Source organism: Bactrocera tryoni, chromosome 3, assembly GCF_016617805.1.
Source record: "Bactrocera tryoni isolate S06 chromosome 3, CSIRO_BtryS06_freeze2, whole genome shotgun sequence".
Lineage (NCBI taxonomy): Eukaryota > Metazoa > Arthropoda > Insecta > Diptera > Tephritidae > Bactrocera > Bactrocera tryoni.
In genome coordinates this window covers 78,294,440-78,315,242 of record NC_052501.1, presented here as the reverse complement: position 1 = coordinate 78,315,242, position 20,803 = coordinate 78,294,440, and the positions used below count along the sequence as shown (strand labels likewise).

Sequence of the window (20,803 nt, the reverse complement as noted above, 5' to 3'; positions counted from 1 at the left end):
ACAAGTACTGGCGCTCTGACATACATACATATGTATATTATTAGAAATGCTGTTTGTACAAATAACATTTGTTGTTGTTGTTGTTGTTGTTTAGTTCAGACAGAGATGAATAACCTTACTATATTTATCTGCGCCTGAGCGAATAAGAATTCCGGTCTGTTCCGGTGACGTAGACTCAACTGTCTTGAACGACGGAACATTTGTTTGCGGGTTTTCTCTCTTTCATTCCTATAAAACGGGGTTTTCCCTCCTACATACTTATGTATGTACATATGTAAGTATGTAACTAATTAACTTAGTACACAATAATTAGCTTTCATATCAAAACGGAAAGCGAATAAACTTTTCAATTTCCCAGAATACCAGGATGTACATACATACATACATACTTACACGTGTGCAATATGCATTTTCGTAGAATTTAAACTTGTACGTATTTGTTGTATTTGTTTTATATGTAAGTAAGTAAATATGTACATACTTATGTATGTGTTATGATTCTGTTATTGCACAATTGATTTCACAAAAGCGTCGTTTCCAATAATCATACTGCGAAATTATCGTAATCGAACATTAGCCGCTTACTACGAACAAAACTCGGAACCTGTTTGCTTGCTGCTCGGATAAATATTAGTAAATAAAATTCATTTGGCGAGATGGCTTTTAATTCTTTCAGCGAATTCATTTTTGCACCGCAACGGATTCTTGCCGCTCTCCTCACAGCGGTACGGTGAAAAAATCTGAAAGAACGAATAAATCGTTTGAGCGCAGTTTCGTTTATTCTCTCTTTTCGACATCTTCTCAAAGCTCACTTTGCAAAAAAAAAACTTTTTCAATTCGATATCTTTTTAAATTTAAAATATGTACATATGTATGTATTGTCACCTAAAATGCAAAATAACGTATCCCAAAAAAAAAAAACGAAACTCGCTGTCAAATATCTATAATAACCTATACATAACCATTTTATAACCAAAAGTCAAATTTTGTTTCAATACTATGAGTGTATGATAACAAATACATAAGTATATACATATGTATGTACATAACTATTTTATAACCAAAAATAAAATTTTGTGCTGTCGATATAATAACCAATATATAACCATTTTATAACTAAAACTTTTATTTTGTTTCCATATGAATGGTTTCTATTATACCATTTGCATAGATAAAATAAATGTTGAATTTAATTATGTTGCGAAATAAACAATATGTTATCATACACACACACATGCATATGTACATATGTATGTAATTACTTCCGTGTAAAAAATTGTGAGGTAAACTTGTAAGAGGGTACATGCGGATTACTCTCTACAGTGTACAATTGGGAAATTAGTTTCCAATATACGTATGTATGTCTTTAGCTGGAATTAGTCATTATTAATTTCAAAGGAGTATCATTAGATTATAAATGTGAACTGTAAAAACTAATTGACGGGGTTATATCCATTTGTGGATTTCAAAACATCGATTTTTTAGGTTTGCTTGTATGTACATATGTATATCGAATGTACAAACATATGTACATACATATGTACATATTTTTTATTAGTATATTATTTGAAAATTTTAAAACGATCCGGCAAATATTTGCGAAGATACTTACATATGTACTTATGTATGCTCTCTAAATCCTAACGCTGTTTTCAGAGTCGGTGAGAAAATTTTTTCCGAAACGACTTGAAATTTTTACACGATTTTTGCTATATTTGTTAGGTTTGGTAATGATCGAAAGCATAAGAGTTTAGCTAATATCTTAGGTTTTTAAGTCATTGCAAGTATTGACTTTTTTCACAAAAATCGATTTTTTTTGGGAATGGTGGCTGCCAAAATCAAAAATTAAAATTTCGACTAGTCCTTCAAGCACTACCGTCAGGATTCCTCGAAGCACTAGTTCCCTGATTGGGAAGTATAAGATAATGATTTGATTCGTTTTTGGCTTGAGTTAATTTTAAGCAGAAAAATATTAGCCATCGCCAAACAATACCTCTCAGAGGTCTTTTGAAGTTCGGCAGCGGGATCTAAGAAATCAAAGATTTTTCAAATGAACTTAATGGAAATTAGGGCTGTCGTCTGTCAAGGCTACAGTACGCGTTCTCTGAATCTGATCAAGCTCTTTATGGTAGTTGTTTGGGTCAAAAAGGGAATATTTAGTTTTTTCGTATGGCATGCTCGAACGAAAGGGAATATTTGGTGCAATGCAATCAGATCAAAGCTGGTAGTAAGAGTAGGTGCCTTTGCGACTAAAAATAAAATATGAAATCACACAGCTGCACATATGGACATTTAACCCTACTAAACTGCTTAGAATAGTCAGTCAATGGAGGTTCTTTTATTGCCCTCATTGCGTTAGACAGCATGCCGAGTGCTGCACCTACATTTACACCTACATATACCACCATACCATATTTACATATGTTTGGAAAGCAGACGCACAATGCCGGCAATTTGCGAAAACGGTGAGCAAACGATCTCACATTGACATGTCGAGAACCGGAGCCGCTGATCGATGATTATAGAGCAAAAAATGAGAAGATTAACGAGAATATTAAAATGAACGCATGCAAATAAATGAATGAGAGAAATGCAAGTTTAGCTTTTAATAGCTGGAAGCTCCAAGTAATACACTATAAGTTATAAGAATAGTGGCACACTCTCGTACGAAAGGCATACATTTGAACATTTCGGGTGTGTGTCGAAAAGCATGATTTACAATAATGTGTAAGAATCAAATTTGAAAATTGCTATGCAAGTAACGCCATTAATGAGCATGGATGATACTCAAATGCAGTATTTTTCAATAATTGTTACATTTACATATGCATGTGTGTGTATGTCCAACCACAATTTACGCGGAGTTTTATACTAATTCATACTGTGGACCTAATAGAACCAACAACTTTAAAATCGTCTTGGATATTTACTAGCCAAGATTTCATTCACCAAAACAATTTTAAAAGTTTGTTTATATTCAAAAAAGTACAGCTACGAAATTTCTTCAACGTTATACATACATACATATGTATTAAGCTTAGCGTTCATTCAGCGTTAGAACAAATTCTTTTCTTCATTTAAAAAGCTTTAAATTACTTCTTTTTGTTTACCGTTCCATTTCTAGAGAGATGGAGAGAGCAAGAAGGACCAGAAAGAGCGGCATTTGCAAGCGCACTCACTGCTTCTTTTGCTGGAATGCATCGTCAGTGATATGATACGAGTTTTGTTTATAAGGGAATATCGGCGGCATTTCTCAACAGTTGCATCAGTTGTCAGGCGCAGTGAATATTAATTGTACAATACTCCAACCAACCAACCAACTAGTGAAATCCACAAAATTAATTAAATAAAATAATACGTGTAAAATACTGTGAAAATGGTGGTAGAAAAGTTCTGTTGCTTTCGCTTGGAATCCACAGCGAAATTCTTCGGCTGGTTGGGTATCATTGGCACTGTCCTTCTGACTATCATTTCGATAGTCGGTATTGTTAATGCACATGACTTATCCGCAGCATTACAGAAACAAGGCTTAAAGATAAGTGAAGGCGGTGAGTGGAAATAAAAAAGTATAGATATGAATGTATGTATAACTATGTATGTGCTACAACTTACCAATTAGGTGATTTGTTAGAACTAGTAACATGCTGTTTTTATGTGTGACGGAATATTGATATACATACATAAGTACATACATATGTATGTATATGTGCATGGATACTTATGTACATATTTCTTTTAATGTGAAGAATTCATGGATTAAGTGGCATATGTCAAAATATTAGATGAGGTTATCTTAACGCCTGCCTGATAGAATATAACATTTATATAAGTAAAATATATTTTTTTTATATAAAAAACCCATATGGTTAAACGAACAAGAAAATGATCCTAAACATCTCAACAATTGCGCAAAGAAGTGGTTGTAGAGTCAATGGCGTTGAGGTTAAGCCGCAGTATGCGCAGTTAGCTTACCTGAACTCCATAAAAAACCTCAGTACCGATATGAAAAAAGTATTTCGTACGAAAACCAATCAATTTGAGAAATTTGTGTAGGGCAAAATAAAAAAAAAAATTCTGAAAAAAATAAATTATTGAATTTATTTATCACATAAAATGCATCTACAAAAACAACAAGAAAAAACGTTAACTTCGGCTGCACCGAAGCTAATATAGTCTTCACAGGTGCATTTCTTTTAGTAACTATGTGTTCAGTTTGTATGGAAGCTATATGCTATAGTAATCCGATCTGAACAATTTTTTGGGACATTACATTGTTTCCCTAGAAAATAATCTGTACCAAATTTGGTGAAGATACATTGTCAAATGTGAAAGTTTTCCATACAAGAACTTGATTCCGATCGTTCAGTTTGTATGGCAGCTACATGTTATAGTGGTCCGATATCGGCCGTTCCGACAAATGAGCAGCTTCTTGAAGATAAAATGACGTTTGCAAAATTTCAAAAGGATATCTTAAAAATTGAGGGACTAGTCCGTGTATGTACAGACGGACGGACAGACAGACAGACGGACTTGGCTAAATCGACTCAGCTCAACATACTGATCATTTATATATATACTTTATAGGGTCTCCGACGCTTCTTTCTGGGTGTTACAAACATCGTGACAAACTTAATATACCCTGTTCAGGGTATAAAAATCCGCGAAAGAACAAAAGAACACGTTTTTCAGACGTGCTAATGTATGTACATATGTACATATATAGCCTCTTAAATGTAACGACTATTTGGTACTGTTTCTAAAAAGCCGTTAGGCGCAAAAACATTTTTCAGAAAGTACATACATATAAGCACGTACTTAAAATATTATAAAAACATACATACTCTATTGTAGGTTATTTTTGTTTATATAAACATGAATATATAATTATACTAATTTATATATCTATATGTATATGTATGTAAAATGCACAACGTATCATACAAAAATTTGAAATTGTGTTTTTTTTATTGCTTCGAATCACTAAATCATGTTACAGAATTTTCAGCTTTCGCTGTAACATATGTATATGTATGTATAACCATTTTATAACCATTTTATAACCAAAAGTCAATATGAGTGGTTTCTATTATATCGATTTTACTTTGCCTGTAAGCTTATAAAAAGTCGTGTTACGTTATTTTGCATTTTAGGTGGCGATATACATACATATGTACATATGTATATATTTTTTTAAATTTTATATTTCATAATTTTTATATGCAATAATTTATTTAATTTCAGACATTCAAGTATTCCTCTATATCTATATAGTCTTAGTTCTCATCAGTGGTGCCGCAAGCATTTGCCTGATTTTGGGTACAGTCCAGGTTTGTATTTAGATTTATACTACATACACACTTATGCATGTACACAGTAATATATAGAATATTTATAATATATTTACACTTACATATACAATGTCAGCACAAGTGAGATTTTTTATATTATGAATATTGGTTTCGAATGCTTCGAAATGCTGCAACAGCAGCATCATCAATTGTGTGTTCTGTACCACATATGTATGTACATACATACATATGTACCTACATATGAACGTGTAGTTTTGCTTATGTTTGATTGAAACTTACTGCGATACCACTAAGTAAGCATTTCAAAATAAATATGCAAATGTTAATCGCTTCAAAGATTCTTAACAATTTCACAACGACGCATTATTGAATGGTTGTTTGAAAAAACCCAGGCACATAATCAGTGTTTACGTTGAAGTTGATATCTGAGATGCATACGTTAGTCTACGTCAGCGTAAAACACGGCGTAAGGCAAGTCTGTGACTTACGAAGCTCATAACAACGAATGTCAATGGTGTTGTTTATTTTTTGAAATCCCACTTAGGATGCGATTATTTACGTTATATGAATAAAACTGAACGTGTACATCATATCACTCACGAATATTTGAGTATGAGAAAGCTCTGTGCAAAGTGGGTGCTGCGCGAGCACACTTTTGATGATTCGGAGCAGTGTTCGGAGTTGGTCAAGCGTAATAAACCCGAGTTTTTGCATCGTTATGTGACAATGGATGAAGCTTGGCCTCACTCTGAAGTTCAATCGACGTTCATCCGAGTGGACTGCATACGTTACATCCGCTGCAAAGCGTGGAAAAACGCATCAGTCGGCTGGTAAGGTTATGGCGTCTGCATTTTGGGACGCGCATGAAATAATTTTTATTGACTACATTGAAAAAGGAAAAAGCATCAGCAGAAACTATTAGATAGCGTTATTGCACCGTTGGTAGAACAAAATCTTGATTGAAGAAAACAAAAGTGCTGTTTCTTCAAGGCAAGGCACCGGGTCACAAGTCAATGAAAACGATAACAAAAAACTTTGAATTTGGCTTGGAATTGCCTCCGGATTTATCACATTCTTCAGATCTGGCCTCCCGCGTCTGTTTCCTATTCTCAGATCTCAAAAGAATGCACCCTGGGAAGAAATTTTTGTCGAATGAAAAGGTAATCGCCGAAACTAAGACGTATTTTGAATCAAAAGACTAATCGTGCTACAAAAATAGTATCGATAAGTTGGAGGTTCGCTAACAATCAATAATCAGTGTATAACCCCTGAAGGGAACTGTGTTGAATAAAAAAACGAATTTTGCCAAAAAAATGTTTTTTTACTAAGATAGGCGGGGACTTTTCGAATGACCTGTTATTGAGATCGAACTATACGTGAACATAAATAAAGTTTATACCAAGAAAACAAAAATTTGTAAATTGTTGTTCTAGGGGCTGAAAATATGCTTGCAGTGGAATATTGCCGAGTTAGCAGTCCTTAGCCAGAAAAAACCGGGTCCATTCCGCTTGAGTACTACTATTGTGGGAACGGATAAAACTTTTATCCATTTGGCGCACGCTGTTTTATCAAATCAGTTCGAGTCAAATTTGAACTAAAGAAATGACTTTTGCTTAGTCCGACTTCTAAAGATCTGTTGTGATTTATGTTTTATTATCTTTTGTTTCCATAATGTAATATTTTATTTTTTATTTAATTGTCAATTTAATGGCATATTTATTCCATTACTTATTTAAACTTTATTAACTAATTTACATCTATTTTTATTAAACCTTATTTAATTTCTTCTGCTACTATTTACAGAAACGTCACAATTTGGTTTTGGTTTGGTTGATCGTCAGTGCCTTGGGAATAGTGTTTTCGATTATTTTCATGTTCAGCACTGGTACTTATAGCAGTCTCATAGGCCTCGGTGAGTTGGCTTTGAATTTCGTGTAATTAATTTATTAACTTTTTTTCTCACAGCATTGAATATTTATCTCTGGATTGCGATGTTCTCGCTTTATAAGAGAATCAAATCGGAAAGACAAACGGGCTTTTCACGTCCAGCTGAGTTTATGCCCAAACAAATGGCCTAACGAAAAAGGAAATGCTGGTTTTTTTATAACAAATAAAAATTTGATATTGATGTTCATATATTAAGTACATACATGCATACATATGTACATACTTATATTTTATAATGAGTATATAAATTTTGTATATTTACGAGTCGATAAAAATAAAAACAAATCAATGATTTTCTACTAATTTTGCATTTCATTACTCAAAAGATAATACCGTCACTACATCGGAAAATATATAGACAGTTATATAAATACAATTTTTTTAATGAAATGCTATATAGAATAGCTAATCATTTGGTATAACCAGGTACAGGTACTTATATACAGGCACAAATGTACATACGACTTACTTAAGTATTCATTAGAGTTATTAAGCCAATTGGTGCTCATCATTTCGTAAACCGGTCATGAATATCATGCGCAAACAATTACTTGCTGATTAAAAAAAAATATTAATCGCACAAATATTTGCTGTTATTATTTTTTTAATTGTTTTTTGAAGATCACAATACAAATACTTATGTACATACATATGTATGTATAATGATAACGCCCATTTCTTTGAAAAATAACACACGTGTCTGAGAACGTACATTGATCTTTTGATGCTGACTGTACATATACAAGTACATAGTAAGCACATACATACATACATATTTTTTTGCATGAGCGAAAACGTCAGCAAATAATCAATAAATGCTTTCTTTTGCAGCCGGCAAAGAAAAATGCAAATTTTATTCCTTTATTTACAATAATAAAGCGCAAGAGTGTTGGGTTTCTAACTTTGAAAATTAACTTGTTTCTTATAATAAACAAGTTTTACTTTTTTTGTTTTTTGTTGCTTTATTAAAACAATAAAAAAGTCCAGTCGATTCCAAGAAAAAATCACAATGAAGCTTAAAATGCGGTAAAACAGTATAAAAAAGTAAAACAGATAATAATAATGCGTCTAAATGATTGCAATTTCATACGCTCGCAACATGTTGCACAGAGTGTAATAATTTTCTCTATTTTAATTTTTCAATAACATAACATACATATGTACATACACCGAAACATATGAAGAAGCATTTCTTTACTAAAGAGAGAAGCGCAGCACAATTGCGCATGCGCCAGAGGACATGATAGCGCAAGTGCTGTCAAACTATATAAGCCAGTTGTTTATAGTTTGTTCGATTCGCCACTTTCTAACGTTTGGTGTAACGAATACAGTTTATATAACAATAAGGCGCCGTAAAATATGTTATATTAAATAGAGCAAACACTTGGAACGTTTAAAACAGAAAATTGAAATATAGGGTAGTCGAAAAAGTTTTTTCGCAATTCTAAACAAACCACAAATTATTTTTTTATAGTAGGTATTTTTAATGAACTTTAATATTTTTGGTTTTTCGGTGAAAAACTGCGACAAGTAATTTTCATAGGCTTCTCTTGAAGCCAACTTTGCTCCATTAAGAGAGTTCTGCATTGACCAAAACAAATGATAGTCCGATGGTGCAAGGTCAGGGCTATATGATGGATGCATCAAAACTTACCAGCCAAGCTCTCAATGTTTTTGCCGAGTCATCAAAGATGTGTGTGGTTTAGCGTTGTCCTGTTGGAACCCTTTCCCTTTCTGTTGATCAGTTCTGGTTGTTTTTTTCGATTACTTGCTTCAATCTCATCAGTCGTTGGCAGTAAAATGTAGAATCAATCGTTCGACTAAGCTGGAGTAACTCATAGTGGATGATTCCTTTCCACTCCCACCAAATGAACAATAACCTCTCGAGGCGTTAATGCTGGCTTTGCGACCATTTGTTAAGCTTCCCCACGCTTGGACCACGATCTTTTTCGCACATTATCGTCGAATTTGATCCACTTTTCGTCTCCAGTTATTATTCGCTTCAGAAATGGTTCGATTTCATTACGTTTCAGCAAAGAATCGCAGATGTTAATTCGGTCCATTAAATTTTTCACAGACAATTCAAGTGGTACCCTTTTTAAATGGTCCAAAACCATTTGATGATGAATGTTAAGTTCCTTAGCGATGTCATGGCTGCTTATGTAACGGTCCTGGTGAATCTTTTCCATAATTTCATCGACTTTTTCAACGATAGATCGACCAGAGCGAGGTTTTTCACATCGAAATTTCCAGAACGGAAGCGAACGAACCATTATCTTGGTACACGAACTGGCATTCTTCCTTTTTTTATACAAAAAATTCAAAATATAGCGAATTTCTTCATTATTCTCACTTATTTTTGACCAGCTGTTCAACTTTTTTTCAACTTCCCTGAATTTGATTTGGTTAAATGAAGCTTAGAATCTCACCTTTACAACACTATATGGTATGATTGGTAGCACTGGAGATATATGGATTAAACGACATCTATTGACAAAATACGAAAAGACTTTTTCGACTACTCAATATTTAGTCGAAATATAATTAGGGCGTACACTTAAGCTATAGTTTAAAAATCGAGATTCTAGGGCTGTATAATATCCAACTTTTCGATACCATTTTTGTAGTACGATTTGTCCTTTGATTTAGAAGAGGTCTCAGTTTTGGTGATCACCTTTTCATTCGACGAAAATTTCTTCCCAGCGACCGCTCTTTTGAGTTCTGAGAACAGGAAACAGACGCTAGAGGCCAAATCTAGAGCATACGGTGGATGCGGAAGCAATTCTAAGCCCAATTCATGTTTTTTTTTTGTCATCGTTTCCACTGACTTGTGACACGGTGCATTGTCTTGGTGCAACAGCACTTTCGTTTTCTTCAAGTGCGGCCGTATTTCGGCGATTTCGTTCTTAAAACGATCCAATAACGCTATGTAATAGTCGCTGTTGATGGTATTTCCTTTTTCAATGTGATCATTACAAATTATTCCATGCGCATCCCAAAATATAGACGCCATAACTTTGTCAGCCGAATGTTGTGTTTTCCACGGTTGGGAGCGGGTTCATCGTGTGCAGGCCACTCGGATGACTGTCGATTAGACTTTGGAGTAAAATGATGAAGCCATGTTTCATCCATTGTCACATAACGATGCAAAAACTCGGTTTTATTTATGCTTGAATATCTCCAAACACCTCCGAATCATCAACTCGTTGTAGTTTTTGGTCAAAAGTGAAATCGCGCGGCATTTACTTTGCCCAGAGCTTTCTCATACACAAATATTCGTGAATGATGTGCTGTACACGTTCAGTTGATATTTTTAGGGTACCTGCTATCTCGACCTACTCTATTTTCCGGTCAACCAAAATTATTTTGTGGACTTTTTTGATCTTTTTTTATTGGTACCAACTACGTTCAGTCGTCCATTGCGTTCACCGTCTTCGGTGCTCATTTCACCACGTCTAAACTTAGCATACCAATTCTTGATGGTAGGTTTTCATGGGGCCGTCTTCGGAAGCTCATCATCAAGCCGTGTTTCTGCTCCAACTGTATTTTTCGCTTCAAAAAGCAATATTTTATCAACACGGGAAATTCTTTTTTTATTTAATTTTTTTCACAATAACAAAAGTAGCTTTCCCCAAAATGTTATAATTCACAAACTAAGGATCCGACAGCTGTCAAATTTATACATGCTTCTTTTGAAGGTTAGGACTAATTAAAGATCTTATGGATTTAATTTTAGTAGCGCCTTCCATGTGTTAGGCCGAAGAATTTCAAATTGCTCTGTTAAATAATAATCTAGAAGATACTTATGTACTTGTATATATATAAGTATGTTTTTAAATATACCTGGAACAAGGCACACATCCGTTTCGCTCGAAAAAGCTGCTCATTCGACGGAACTGTCGACATCGGACCACTATTGTACATAAGTATATGTATGCCTACCATACAAACTGTCCGATTCAAATCAAGTCTTTGTTTGGAATTATTTTTATTTGTGAAGGTTATTATAATTTCCTTAAAAGTAATTTCATAAATAAATGATTGTTTGTGTGTATTTTGCTCTCATGTTATCATTTATGAGCAGAACTGCTTCTGGCATAAACATTGTTTTACACATATACTTACATACTTATGTATGTATATATCTACTCTAAAAAGATATAAATAAAAACACTTCTTCACTCAAACGCTCACCGAACATCTGTTGGTGGAATACAGGTGGTCAATGCTGACTGAAAATAAACATACTAATACATACATATGTATGTATATACCAAATTATATTTTATTTTAGTAATAGGAAAGGCAGATCCTTCAATCATGCTCTCGGCATATTCTGCTTAATGACTTTTGCGCGAAAAATCAGTATCTAATGTACTTTATGGATGCTTCAGACCTGAGTGTTGAATAAAAACATTCTTACGGTTCTCTACGACTTGATACATTTTACTTTTGGTATAGAGAAAGAGGCGCATATTTCTAAATAGCTATGTACTAGGGCTGCTATATATATTTCTGGCCTAATAATGTAAATAGGAATATTTATCAACGAAAATGTTGTTTTTTTGTTTTTTTTTGTTGATTGCTGTTTTGTTTCGGGCTCGTACGCATAAATCCATGATTCGTCACCTGTGATGATCTTATAAACGTCTTTTGAAGCACCGCGATCGTATTTTTTCAGCATTTCTTTACACCAATCCACACGAGCCTTTTTTTGAGCGATTGTCAAATTGTGCGGGATCCAACGAGAACAAACCTTTTTTTACGGCCAGGTGTTCATGCAATATCGAATGTATGCTGGTGGGAGAAATGCATATTCATGCCTCTATCTGAAGGTATGTTACATGACGGTCTTGCACTATCAGTTCACGGTCGGCATCGATGTTTTCTGGCACAACGGCTGTTTTTGGACGACCTTCACGGAATTCGTCTTTGAGCGTGCGTCGGCCACGATTGACTTCGTTGTATCAGTTTTTTACAGTGCTATAGGATGGTGTTTCATAGTCATACAAAGATTTTAGTTCATCGATGCACTCTTGTCGTGATAATCCACGTCGAAAGTTGTGAAAAATGATCGCACGAAAATGTTCACGAGTTATTTCCATTTTTTGGCCGAGATGAATTTTTTAATTCCCTGTAAATAAAACAATTCACGAATAAATGACAAAACGTTCTGAGTAATGTTATGCTAAAAAATGTCAAACTTTCCAATGGAAATGTCAGATTGCACCTGGCAACACTTAGTGTTGCCTAGGCCAGAAGTATATATAGCAGCCCTCGTATATGTATGTATATGGAGAGAGATGGAGAAAGAGCTTGAAAGGCGCACGTGCAGCATAAATTTTCCTATTTTTTCTATATTTACAATAGTTCGTAGTGAAACATCGGACACATACCTCAACAGTCACAACAATTGGGGGAAACAGTGAATATTATTTTCAAATACTGCTACGTTTAGTGAAATTTAATTAGATTAGACGCATTTTTTAGTGAAAGTTCTTAAAAAAATACGAAATTTTTCAAAACTGTAAACATGTTGACACAATTCTGTTGCTTGCGTTTGGAAACCACTGCAAAAATAATCGGTTGGTTGGGAAGCTTTGTAACTATCGTTGTAGTTATCATTTGCGCAGAGTTGTTAAGAAATGCACGTGCTCTTGTTGGAACTTTGACGAGAAGAGGCTATCATTTTGACGATCCAGAGGGCGCTGGAACTGGTGAGTGTTAGGGATTGAATACAAAAGGACTAATCTGATATGCGATGATGAGATACACACAATTTTGTGTTTAATTTTTTAGTTCTGATCATTATACTTGCTGTCAGTATTGTTGTTCTTTTCATCAATGCATTTGCAAATGCTGGTTTGGTGTTCGGCACAATCAAGGTTGGTATCAGTAATATGTATCATAAGCTTATTTTTGTTGTGAATATTGTAACAAAAAGTGAATAATTGCCAGAAGTCATAATAGAAAAGATAGATATGTATGTATGTATATATAGTAAGCAGTAAATATTTGTTGTGGTTTTGCACTCAATGTGACAGCAAGTAAATAAACAGCAGAAGGGAAGAGAACGATTGGTTTTATAGCACATTTTCGGAAAGATGATCCAAGTAGAGGTACTTTTTTCAATAGCCTCTTTCTGACAGATCGCGCAGAGTCGTGAGTCAAGCTGTCATGTTGTTGTTCTGTATTGTTTGGCATTTCATTATGAAAAGACTAACGACTGAAAAATATTTTCAAATCAAGTTGAACTACTTGATTACGAAAATTCCCGTTCTGTAAAGAATGTATTTCGCGCACTTCGCTCAACTTATGGTCAACATAATGGGCCTACTTAGAGTACTATTCGCACCACCAACACCTATCTTGAGATCAAGCATTCATTATTGGATAAAATTCGACCGAAAAGACTTCCAGCGCACAGTGAAGAAAATATAGCAGCCGAAGACTGTGGGGAATCGATTCGGCGCCGTTAGAAGCAACTCGGACTGACGTATGTAACGACTTGGCGCATTTGATGTCGAGATCTTAAATTTTGTTCAGCGATGAGCCTCATTTTTGATGTTCGGTTCCGTTCGAACTCAACTCTTTCTCGTTTATTTTAAATTATTTTTGTTTTAATTATTCTTTTTTTTTACAAAATTTATTCTATTCGCAGAAATATCACAAGTTGATCCTGCCCTGGTTGATCATCACCGCCCTCGGAAATGTGCTTAGCTTAGTAGCACTAATTATTTATGGGTTTTATAGTGCCATTTTCGGAGTTGGTAAGTGAGATATCTCTATTTAGTATATACCAAATTTGACCCGGACTCACAAAATCGAGTATTTTAATACAAATTTTTATTGTCGCCTTCTAAATTGGTTTCTGAGCTTATACATGCACAGTCCAATGATTTATCCGGTTTTCCATACAAATGTTGTAAGCCTCGGTTGTTGTGATCTTTCATGCCATCAGCGAATTTTGATTTTTTCGGGTTCGGCTCATTTTTGGCAGCCATTTGCTGGATTGTTGGACAGTGTCGACGTCATATTTATGTACATATAAAACCATGTCTCATCGCCAGTAATGATGTGTTTGATGAATGTAGGGTTCTGAACAGCGTTTTTAAGCATCTCTCATCATCGATTTTTACTCGACGTCAATTCAGCTCTTTTGACGCCTTTCATACCCAAAACATTAACCAAAATGTGTTGAGTGGATCCATTTCTCGATTTTCAAACACGATTTTTTAACTTTTTCGATGTAATCATCATTAACAGAGATTGACAACAAACACACATGAGGCAAGTTTTCGGTGAAATCACAATCTTCACTGAATGCTTTGTGTCACTCAAATAGCTCGAACTCATTGTTCAATATTTTGGCCCACGCGCCGTAAACAAGCAGCTGTCAAACTCACACTAATTGGCATATACAATATGTATACATATGGAAACCAAATTTCACACGAACATAAACGTTTTTAAGCAAAACATTTATCTATTGGGTTTACGCGCACAGTTTAAACGGGCCAGTCCGGGTCAAATTTGATCAGAGTATACTATATAAACATAATTTTACTTATTATCGTTTTGCAGTCTTTATTACATATCTCTGGATTGCCATGTATTCACTATACAGCAAAATCAAGACGGAAAATGAGCAACGTTCCTTTAAACGCCGCGCTAGATCTATTGCCAGGCAACTTGCGTAAAAAATATATTAAATATTGCATATACACTGTTTATAAGTATGTATAAATATATATGCATATTTAGTTTTATACATGTAATAACAGTAATAATTTGCATTTACAAAATGACTTTGCCTCATACAAATCGTTTCTGCCATTAATTAGCCATTTTTTATACACTAGGGTGGGTAAAAAAAAAATCGAATATTACTTTTTCGCACACAGAGACTTAGAGCAATAAGTTTGCTACAAATCTATGAGTTTTCAGAATTATAATGATTGTAAGAAACAAAATAATCAATTTTTTTGCCTTAAATTAATCAATTTTTAAACGTTAATATCTTTTAAACGGTTAAGTTTACGAAAAAATTGTTTTAGACCATTTTCAAAGAGCATTCAATTTCCTACAAGTTCTATGAAACAAAATATGTTTTCAAGTAGTTGAATGCGAGATATGAATTTTTCCAACTAATAATTAGAAAAAAATAGAAAACTGTAAGACGGAGGAGCTTACCGCTACAATTAAGAGCTCATACTAGGAGAGACTTTTTTAGAGACGTCTATAAACATACTTTTCAGAGTACCAGCGAAAAAGAATATTCGTTTTTTGACCCACCCTAATATATTTAGCTCGGAAGTTATTTATAATTTCTTAATAAATTTTCCAATGATTAGTGTATATTATGCATTGCTAATAATTATCAATACAAGCGCCAACTAATGTTGATTGTAACGCAAGCGAGTAATTAAACGTCGCGTGTTTGTATAAATATGTACTTAATTTTATACATACATATGTACATATGTATGCATGTACTAATGATGTTTATTAAACCAAAAAAAAAATAAAAAAATATTAGTCATAAAATATCTACATGCTGTTTTTATTTATCTCAAAATGATGCGCACAAATACGTACATACATATGTACGTACACACATCTGTATTTAAACACATAGTATAACATAGATTTTGGTATTTTGGTTTAAAAATACTCGTTTGAGAAAATGTAGGTGTTGTTGACTTTTAATCTGATTTCCGTTTTTTTTGTTTGTTATACCCTGAACAAAATATATTGGGTTGGGTCGAAAAAATCTTTTCGTATTTTTAATCAAACTTCTACTTTTTTTTATTTATACTAAGGGTAATCAGAATCCGATGCATCGTTGCATATGCAAAAGTGTAAATGTAGCATTATCCAATAGATCGTGAGCGACAGTTTTTTTATATCTGAATGCAACCCTATTCATTGTAAAACTGACAGCTGATTTCTAGTTGTCAAATGTGAAATAAAATATTTGGTAAATATTCTCAACAGCAGTCATGCCAAGGAAAAGCGAAAGAGAAAAAATTATTAATTATTTGGTAGAGAATACGGCTATTATTATTGCCATTTTTCCGCTAGAGACATTATTCCGTCAGTGCAAATCGAAATTTCAAAATTTCCAGAACGGAAGCGAGCGGCCCATTGTTGTGCTACACGAACTGATACAGCTTCGTCTCCGTAAAATTCACAAATTTCATTGGTGGCTTGCTTAGCATTCTTCCCTTTTTTATACAAAAACTTCAAAATATAGCGAATTTCTTCATTATTTTCAATCATTTTTGAACAGCTCTAACTTTTTTTTCAACTTACCCGACTTTAATTTTGTTTGGTTAATTGAAGCTTAAAATATCACCTTTCCAACACTATATGGCACAATGTGATTGATAGCACTGGAGATATACGACTGCAACGACATCTATTTACGAAATACGAAAAGACTTTTTCGACTACCCAATATTAAGCTTTGTAACACTCAGAAAGAACGAATGGCGAAGACTATATAAAGTGTATGTGTATGTACATAGGTATATATGTATATGTATAAATGATGAGCGTGACAAGCTACTTATATGATATATCGTATATCGAAATCGCCGATATGGGACCATAGTTGCCTTATAAACTGATCGACCAAATTCCTTTTATGCATGGAAATTGTATTATTTTTCAAAATATCTTCACGAAATTTGGCATAGGTTATTGTCATATCCAATGCCGCAATCTGCGAAAATATTATTCAGATCGGAACACTATAGCATATAGCTGTCATACAAACTGACCGAACCAAATCAAGATAAAGATCTTTTCATGTCGTTTAATGCCATAAGAAATACAGCTGTGTAGGGTATTATGGCTTCGGTGCAGCCGAACTTAATGTTTTTTCTGTTTTTTTTTTTTTATTTAAGTAAATGTGTAAACAGCAAACTATTCGTATTTATATGCAAGCTGAATTCTGTTCCATTAAACACGCAGAGAAAATACAAATGTGGCGGGCACATACACATATATATATAAATTATACTATGTATATATGTATGTTGGTATGTATGCTTGTGTATATTTTGTGAATTCAAATAATATTATATTGGTGCTTTATCGCATGCAATTAAAATTGTATAAACCGACTGATGCCATCGAAGTGCAGTATTGCACGAAATCTATTGTTCTTTTGATAACCTTTTATTCCGAAAAGTTGCATACTTTTTAATTATAAAATTAAATAATATTTAAAATTGACACAACAAGCGCAATCTTGTCTACAATTAATTGTTTATTGAGGATGCTTGCGATGGCTGCGGCTTGTACGAGCGCTTATGTATGTATGTATATCGATTCCACAGGGAGACGCGAATGTATGATTGAGCTGCACATGTGTTATAATAATTTCACCATTAAATGCTGGAGTCACCAAACGTGTGGCAATCAGCGAATATGCACTTTGATGGATACAAGTTTTAGCCTTAGCGGTCACGAGCGTACGAACCGGCTGCCCTAGGTGACCTAAGTGATTTTATTTAAATAGACAAATAATCAAATGCGGAAAATAATCGCTCCCAGAAGGTGAGCAGGAGCGTGAAAATCTAAAATAATGCACAAACACACCGATATGGGCAACAGGGAAGGAAAGCTAAACAAAAAATTTGCGGCATGTGGCTTTTCTATTCAAAAAAAAATATAATTAAAAGAGCTTTATTTCCAAAATACCCAAGAACTATTAGCCAACAACTGCGGTATGACGTCAGCTACAAAAGTACATATTTGACAAGATTTTATTATTTTCTTTATGGTATTTGTATCACGGAAGCTTCTTACTTGAGTTCCTTTTGATTTACGTACATACATACTTATGTATATGCTTCTCTCGACGCTGCGCGCACAAACAGACGGACGGTAAGTTACGCGGAAATCACAAATTCGATAAATACAAAACTATAACTTACTCGATTAGTTCTAAGTGCTACAAACAAGCCGTTAGGTGAATGGAACTACTATACTTTGTGCAACATGTTGCAAGAGTAGGCGAAATTTCTCCATGGGAAAGCTCCCTATCACTTGTATCTCATTATGTACTATACATACATATGTACATATGTATGTATTTACTTATGCGTTTATTAGTTTTACTGCAATCGCGTATAATTTTTGAGGATGAGATCATAAGGCGCACTGCACCAAAATGCATTATTATTAAAGTGACGGTGCTTGAAGGTTTAATTAAATACGGCTGAAATGGTGGAATATTTTTTCTGCTGTCCTTTGGCGTATGCTGCTAAGTTCTTCGGTTGGTTGGGTGGCATTTCTTCAGCGCTACTATGCATCTTCTGTGCCATCTGCCTGGGAAGAGTACATGAAATTATCGCCAGTGAATATTATCGTAAATATATTAGAGCTGAATACTCTGAGGAGGGTAAGAACCGAAGTGTAAATATTAATATGATTTCAATAATAATAAATAATTAATAAACAATTTACATACATGCATGCATACATATGTATGTTGATATTATATTTCAGCGCTCACCATCATCATTGCTTTATATATGGTCCTATTTATCATCTCAATGGTCACTCATATATGCTTGGTTGTCGGTACAATGAAGGTATGCACCTACATATACATAAACTATATATGCACATATATGTATGTACATATGTATATATTATTTATACGTTGCGAATTTTGGTTTTTGATTGCTTCTTTGAATTTTTGCTAATCTATTTTGTTTTACGATGCATTTCGTTCGCTCGCTGTGAATAGCGGCGGGCAGATAAACCGTTTTCGATATCTTGTTTGTTTTCTTGCGCATTTCGTAAACAATAATCGAGCCGTAAAAAGTGAATTTCTTTTACTTATTTGTAAATAATATATGTATGTATGTATGAAATTCTCTCACAACATAAAGACAGTTCTAATTCGGAGAGAGCAAGTGAATGCTCAAAGCTTTTGTTATATTGCACGTTTGTAAGTTTATATACATATGTATAAGTATGTTTTTCATTGCCATTTTTCTTATTGCACATCAATAAATTTAATTTAAATTTGATTTTTAATTATTGTTTTTTTTCCTATTCTTTTTTATTTAATTTAAATTTTATTCTTAATTATTGTTTCTTTCCTATTCTTTTATATTTTTTATAAAAAATAAAATACATTTTAATTATTTAAGTTTTTGTTTTAATTTCATTATATTGAATTAATTTAGTATTTTTATTTTTGATTAAATTAAATTAATTTAAATAAAAAAATATTATTTTAATTTTTATTTTTATGTTAAGCATTTTATTATTTTATTTCTTTTATTTAAATATATTATTTTTTATTAAAAAAAGAAATTGCAGAATTAAATAAAATAAAACAAAAAAGGTTAAATAATTAATACTTATGTACATATATACATACATATGTGTATTTTATTTTTATTAAACATTTTATTATTTTATTTTTTTAATTTAAATAAATTTAATTTTGTATTCTTTTATATCTTTATTTTTTTATTAAAAATAAATGTTTTTAAATGCAATTAATTTTATTTTATTTTAATTTCAACAATTAACTTACAAAATTAATTGTAATTTTATTTTTTATTTTATTAAAATATATGTATTTGCAATTACATGTAAATTTATTGTAGTTTTATATTAATTTTGCATTATTTTTAATTTTATTTTATTTATTTTTATTTTTATTAAAAAATTAATAATAATTAATTATAGTTAAATCTAATTTGATTTGAAATCCACATGTTTAGAAAAAACACCCGTCAGGTACAGTTATAATACAATAAGTTTTCAAAAATTTTGGTTTTATATTAAATTTGTTAAATTTCAGAGAAAACATAATTTATTGCTGCCATGGACTATTGAGACCCTATTCAATTTAGGATTAACATTGCTATTATATCTCCGCGACGCACAATTTTCTTGGATAAGTTTAATAGTTTTGGGTAAGTTACTTCTCAAACGCACACCTTAACATGATCGTAATTTTTATTTAATTTTCACAGTTCTTAATTTATATTTTTGGTATGCCATGGTGTCGCTTTATGGGAAAATTAGAGAAGGAAATGAGAGGCGATCAAATCGCAATGTAAATGTATAGTTCGAAACGGGAGAAAATTAATTTTTGTGAAAATGCATTCATGACTAAATATGTATAAAAATATATAATTGTTAATAAAAAATACGCTTTCACCAAAATCTACAGAGAATTCTAACACCGACTGTTACACTGAACTTCTAAAGAATAGAAATTGAAGTAATATGTGGTAGCTTAACTTACCAGGTAATGCTGTTCATATCCGTCAATAGACCATATGCAGAATATGCAAGAAATAAATATATGCCATACCTTAAGGAGAAAGCCTAAATTACTTTGTATAACAGTCAACCGGAGCAAGCAAGTGTTCGTGCCGCTTTGAAAGCAGTCAATTATGAACACTTTATTTTTATAACTATTTACAAATATACATACACATACGTACGTCTGTAGATGTGCGCGACGGAAGTATCCGAATTCAATATTCGTTTGAAATTAATTAAAA

General features: G+C 33.0%; 3 protein-coding genes across 6 annotated transcripts; all 3 read left to right on the top strand.

Annotated features, from left to right (window-relative positions):
• Positions 1-3,254: 3,254 nt before the first annotated feature.
• Positions 3,255-7,388, top strand: LOC120771221. Its single transcript, XM_040099128.1, has 4 exons — positions 3,255-3,548; positions 5,242-5,327; positions 7,113-7,221; positions 7,275-7,388. The coding sequence occupies exons 1-4, from the start codon at positions 3,377-3,379 to the stop codon at positions 7,385-7,387; spliced, it is 480 nt and encodes a 159-aa protein (XP_039955062.1). The 5' UTR covers positions 3,255-3,376; the 3' UTR covers position 7,388.
• Positions 7,389-12,661: 5,273 nt separating this feature from the next.
• On the top strand, positions 12,662-15,007 carry LOC120771220. Its single transcript, XM_040099127.1, has 4 exons — positions 12,662-12,973; positions 13,056-13,141; positions 13,918-14,026; positions 14,841-15,007. Exons 1-4 carry the CDS (start codon positions 12,790-12,792, stop codon positions 14,954-14,956), a joined length of 495 nt encoding a protein of 164 aa, XP_039955061.1. The 5' UTR covers positions 12,662-12,789; the 3' UTR covers positions 14,957-15,007.
• A 3,350-nt stretch (positions 15,008-18,357) lies between these two features.
• LOC120771222 lies at positions 18,358-20,383 on the top strand. Of its 4 annotated transcripts, none has more exons than XM_040099129.1 (4): positions 18,358-18,669; positions 18,777-18,862; positions 20,092-20,206; positions 20,267-20,383. In XM_040099129.1, the coding sequence occupies exons 1-4, from the start codon at positions 18,492-18,494 to the stop codon at positions 20,359-20,361; spliced, it is 474 nt and encodes a 157-aa protein (XP_039955063.1). In that variant the 5' UTR covers positions 18,358-18,491; the 3' UTR covers positions 20,362-20,383. The 4 variants fall into 4 exon arrangements, 3 of the variants coding, with proteins under 3 accessions (XP_039955063.1, XP_039955064.1, XP_039955066.1); XM_040099130.1 differs by having other exon boundaries at positions 20,319-20,374; XM_040099132.1 differs by lacking the exon at positions 18,777-18,862.
• Positions 20,384-20,803: the final 420 nt, after the last annotated feature.

Coding starts and splice junctions, on each gene's coding strand:
- LOC120771221 (XM_040099128.1), top strand. CDS start 3,377: ATGGTGGTAGAAAAGTTCTGTTGCTTTCGCTTGGAATCCACAGCGAAA. Junction 5,328..7,112: donor TGATTTTGGGTACAGTCCAG/GTTTGTATTTAG, acceptor TACTATTTACAG/AAACGTCACAATTTGGTTTT. Junction 7,222..7,274: donor TAGCAGTCTCATAGGCCTCG/GTGAGTTGGCTT, acceptor TTTTTCTCACAG/CATTGAATATTTATCTCTGG.
- LOC120771220 (XM_040099127.1), top strand. CDS start 12,790: ATGTTGACACAATTCTGTTGCTTGCGTTTGGAAACCACTGCAAAAATA. Junction 12,974..13,055: donor TCCAGAGGGCGCTGGAACTG/GTGAGTGTTAGG, acceptor TTAATTTTTTAG/TTCTGATCATTATACTTGCT. Junction 13,142..13,917: donor TGGTGTTCGGCACAATCAAG/GTTGGTATCAGT, acceptor TTCTATTCGCAG/AAATATCACAAGTTGATCCT.
- LOC120771222 (XM_040099129.1), top strand. CDS start 18,492: ATGGTGGAATATTTTTTCTGCTGTCCTTTGGCGTATGCTGCTAAGTTC. Junction 18,670..18,776: donor AGCTGAATACTCTGAGGAGG/GTAAGAACCGAA, acceptor ATTATATTTCAG/CGCTCACCATCATCATTGCT. Junction 20,207..20,266: donor GATAAGTTTAATAGTTTTGG/GTAAGTTACTTC, acceptor TAATTTTCACAG/TTCTTAATTTATATTTTTGG.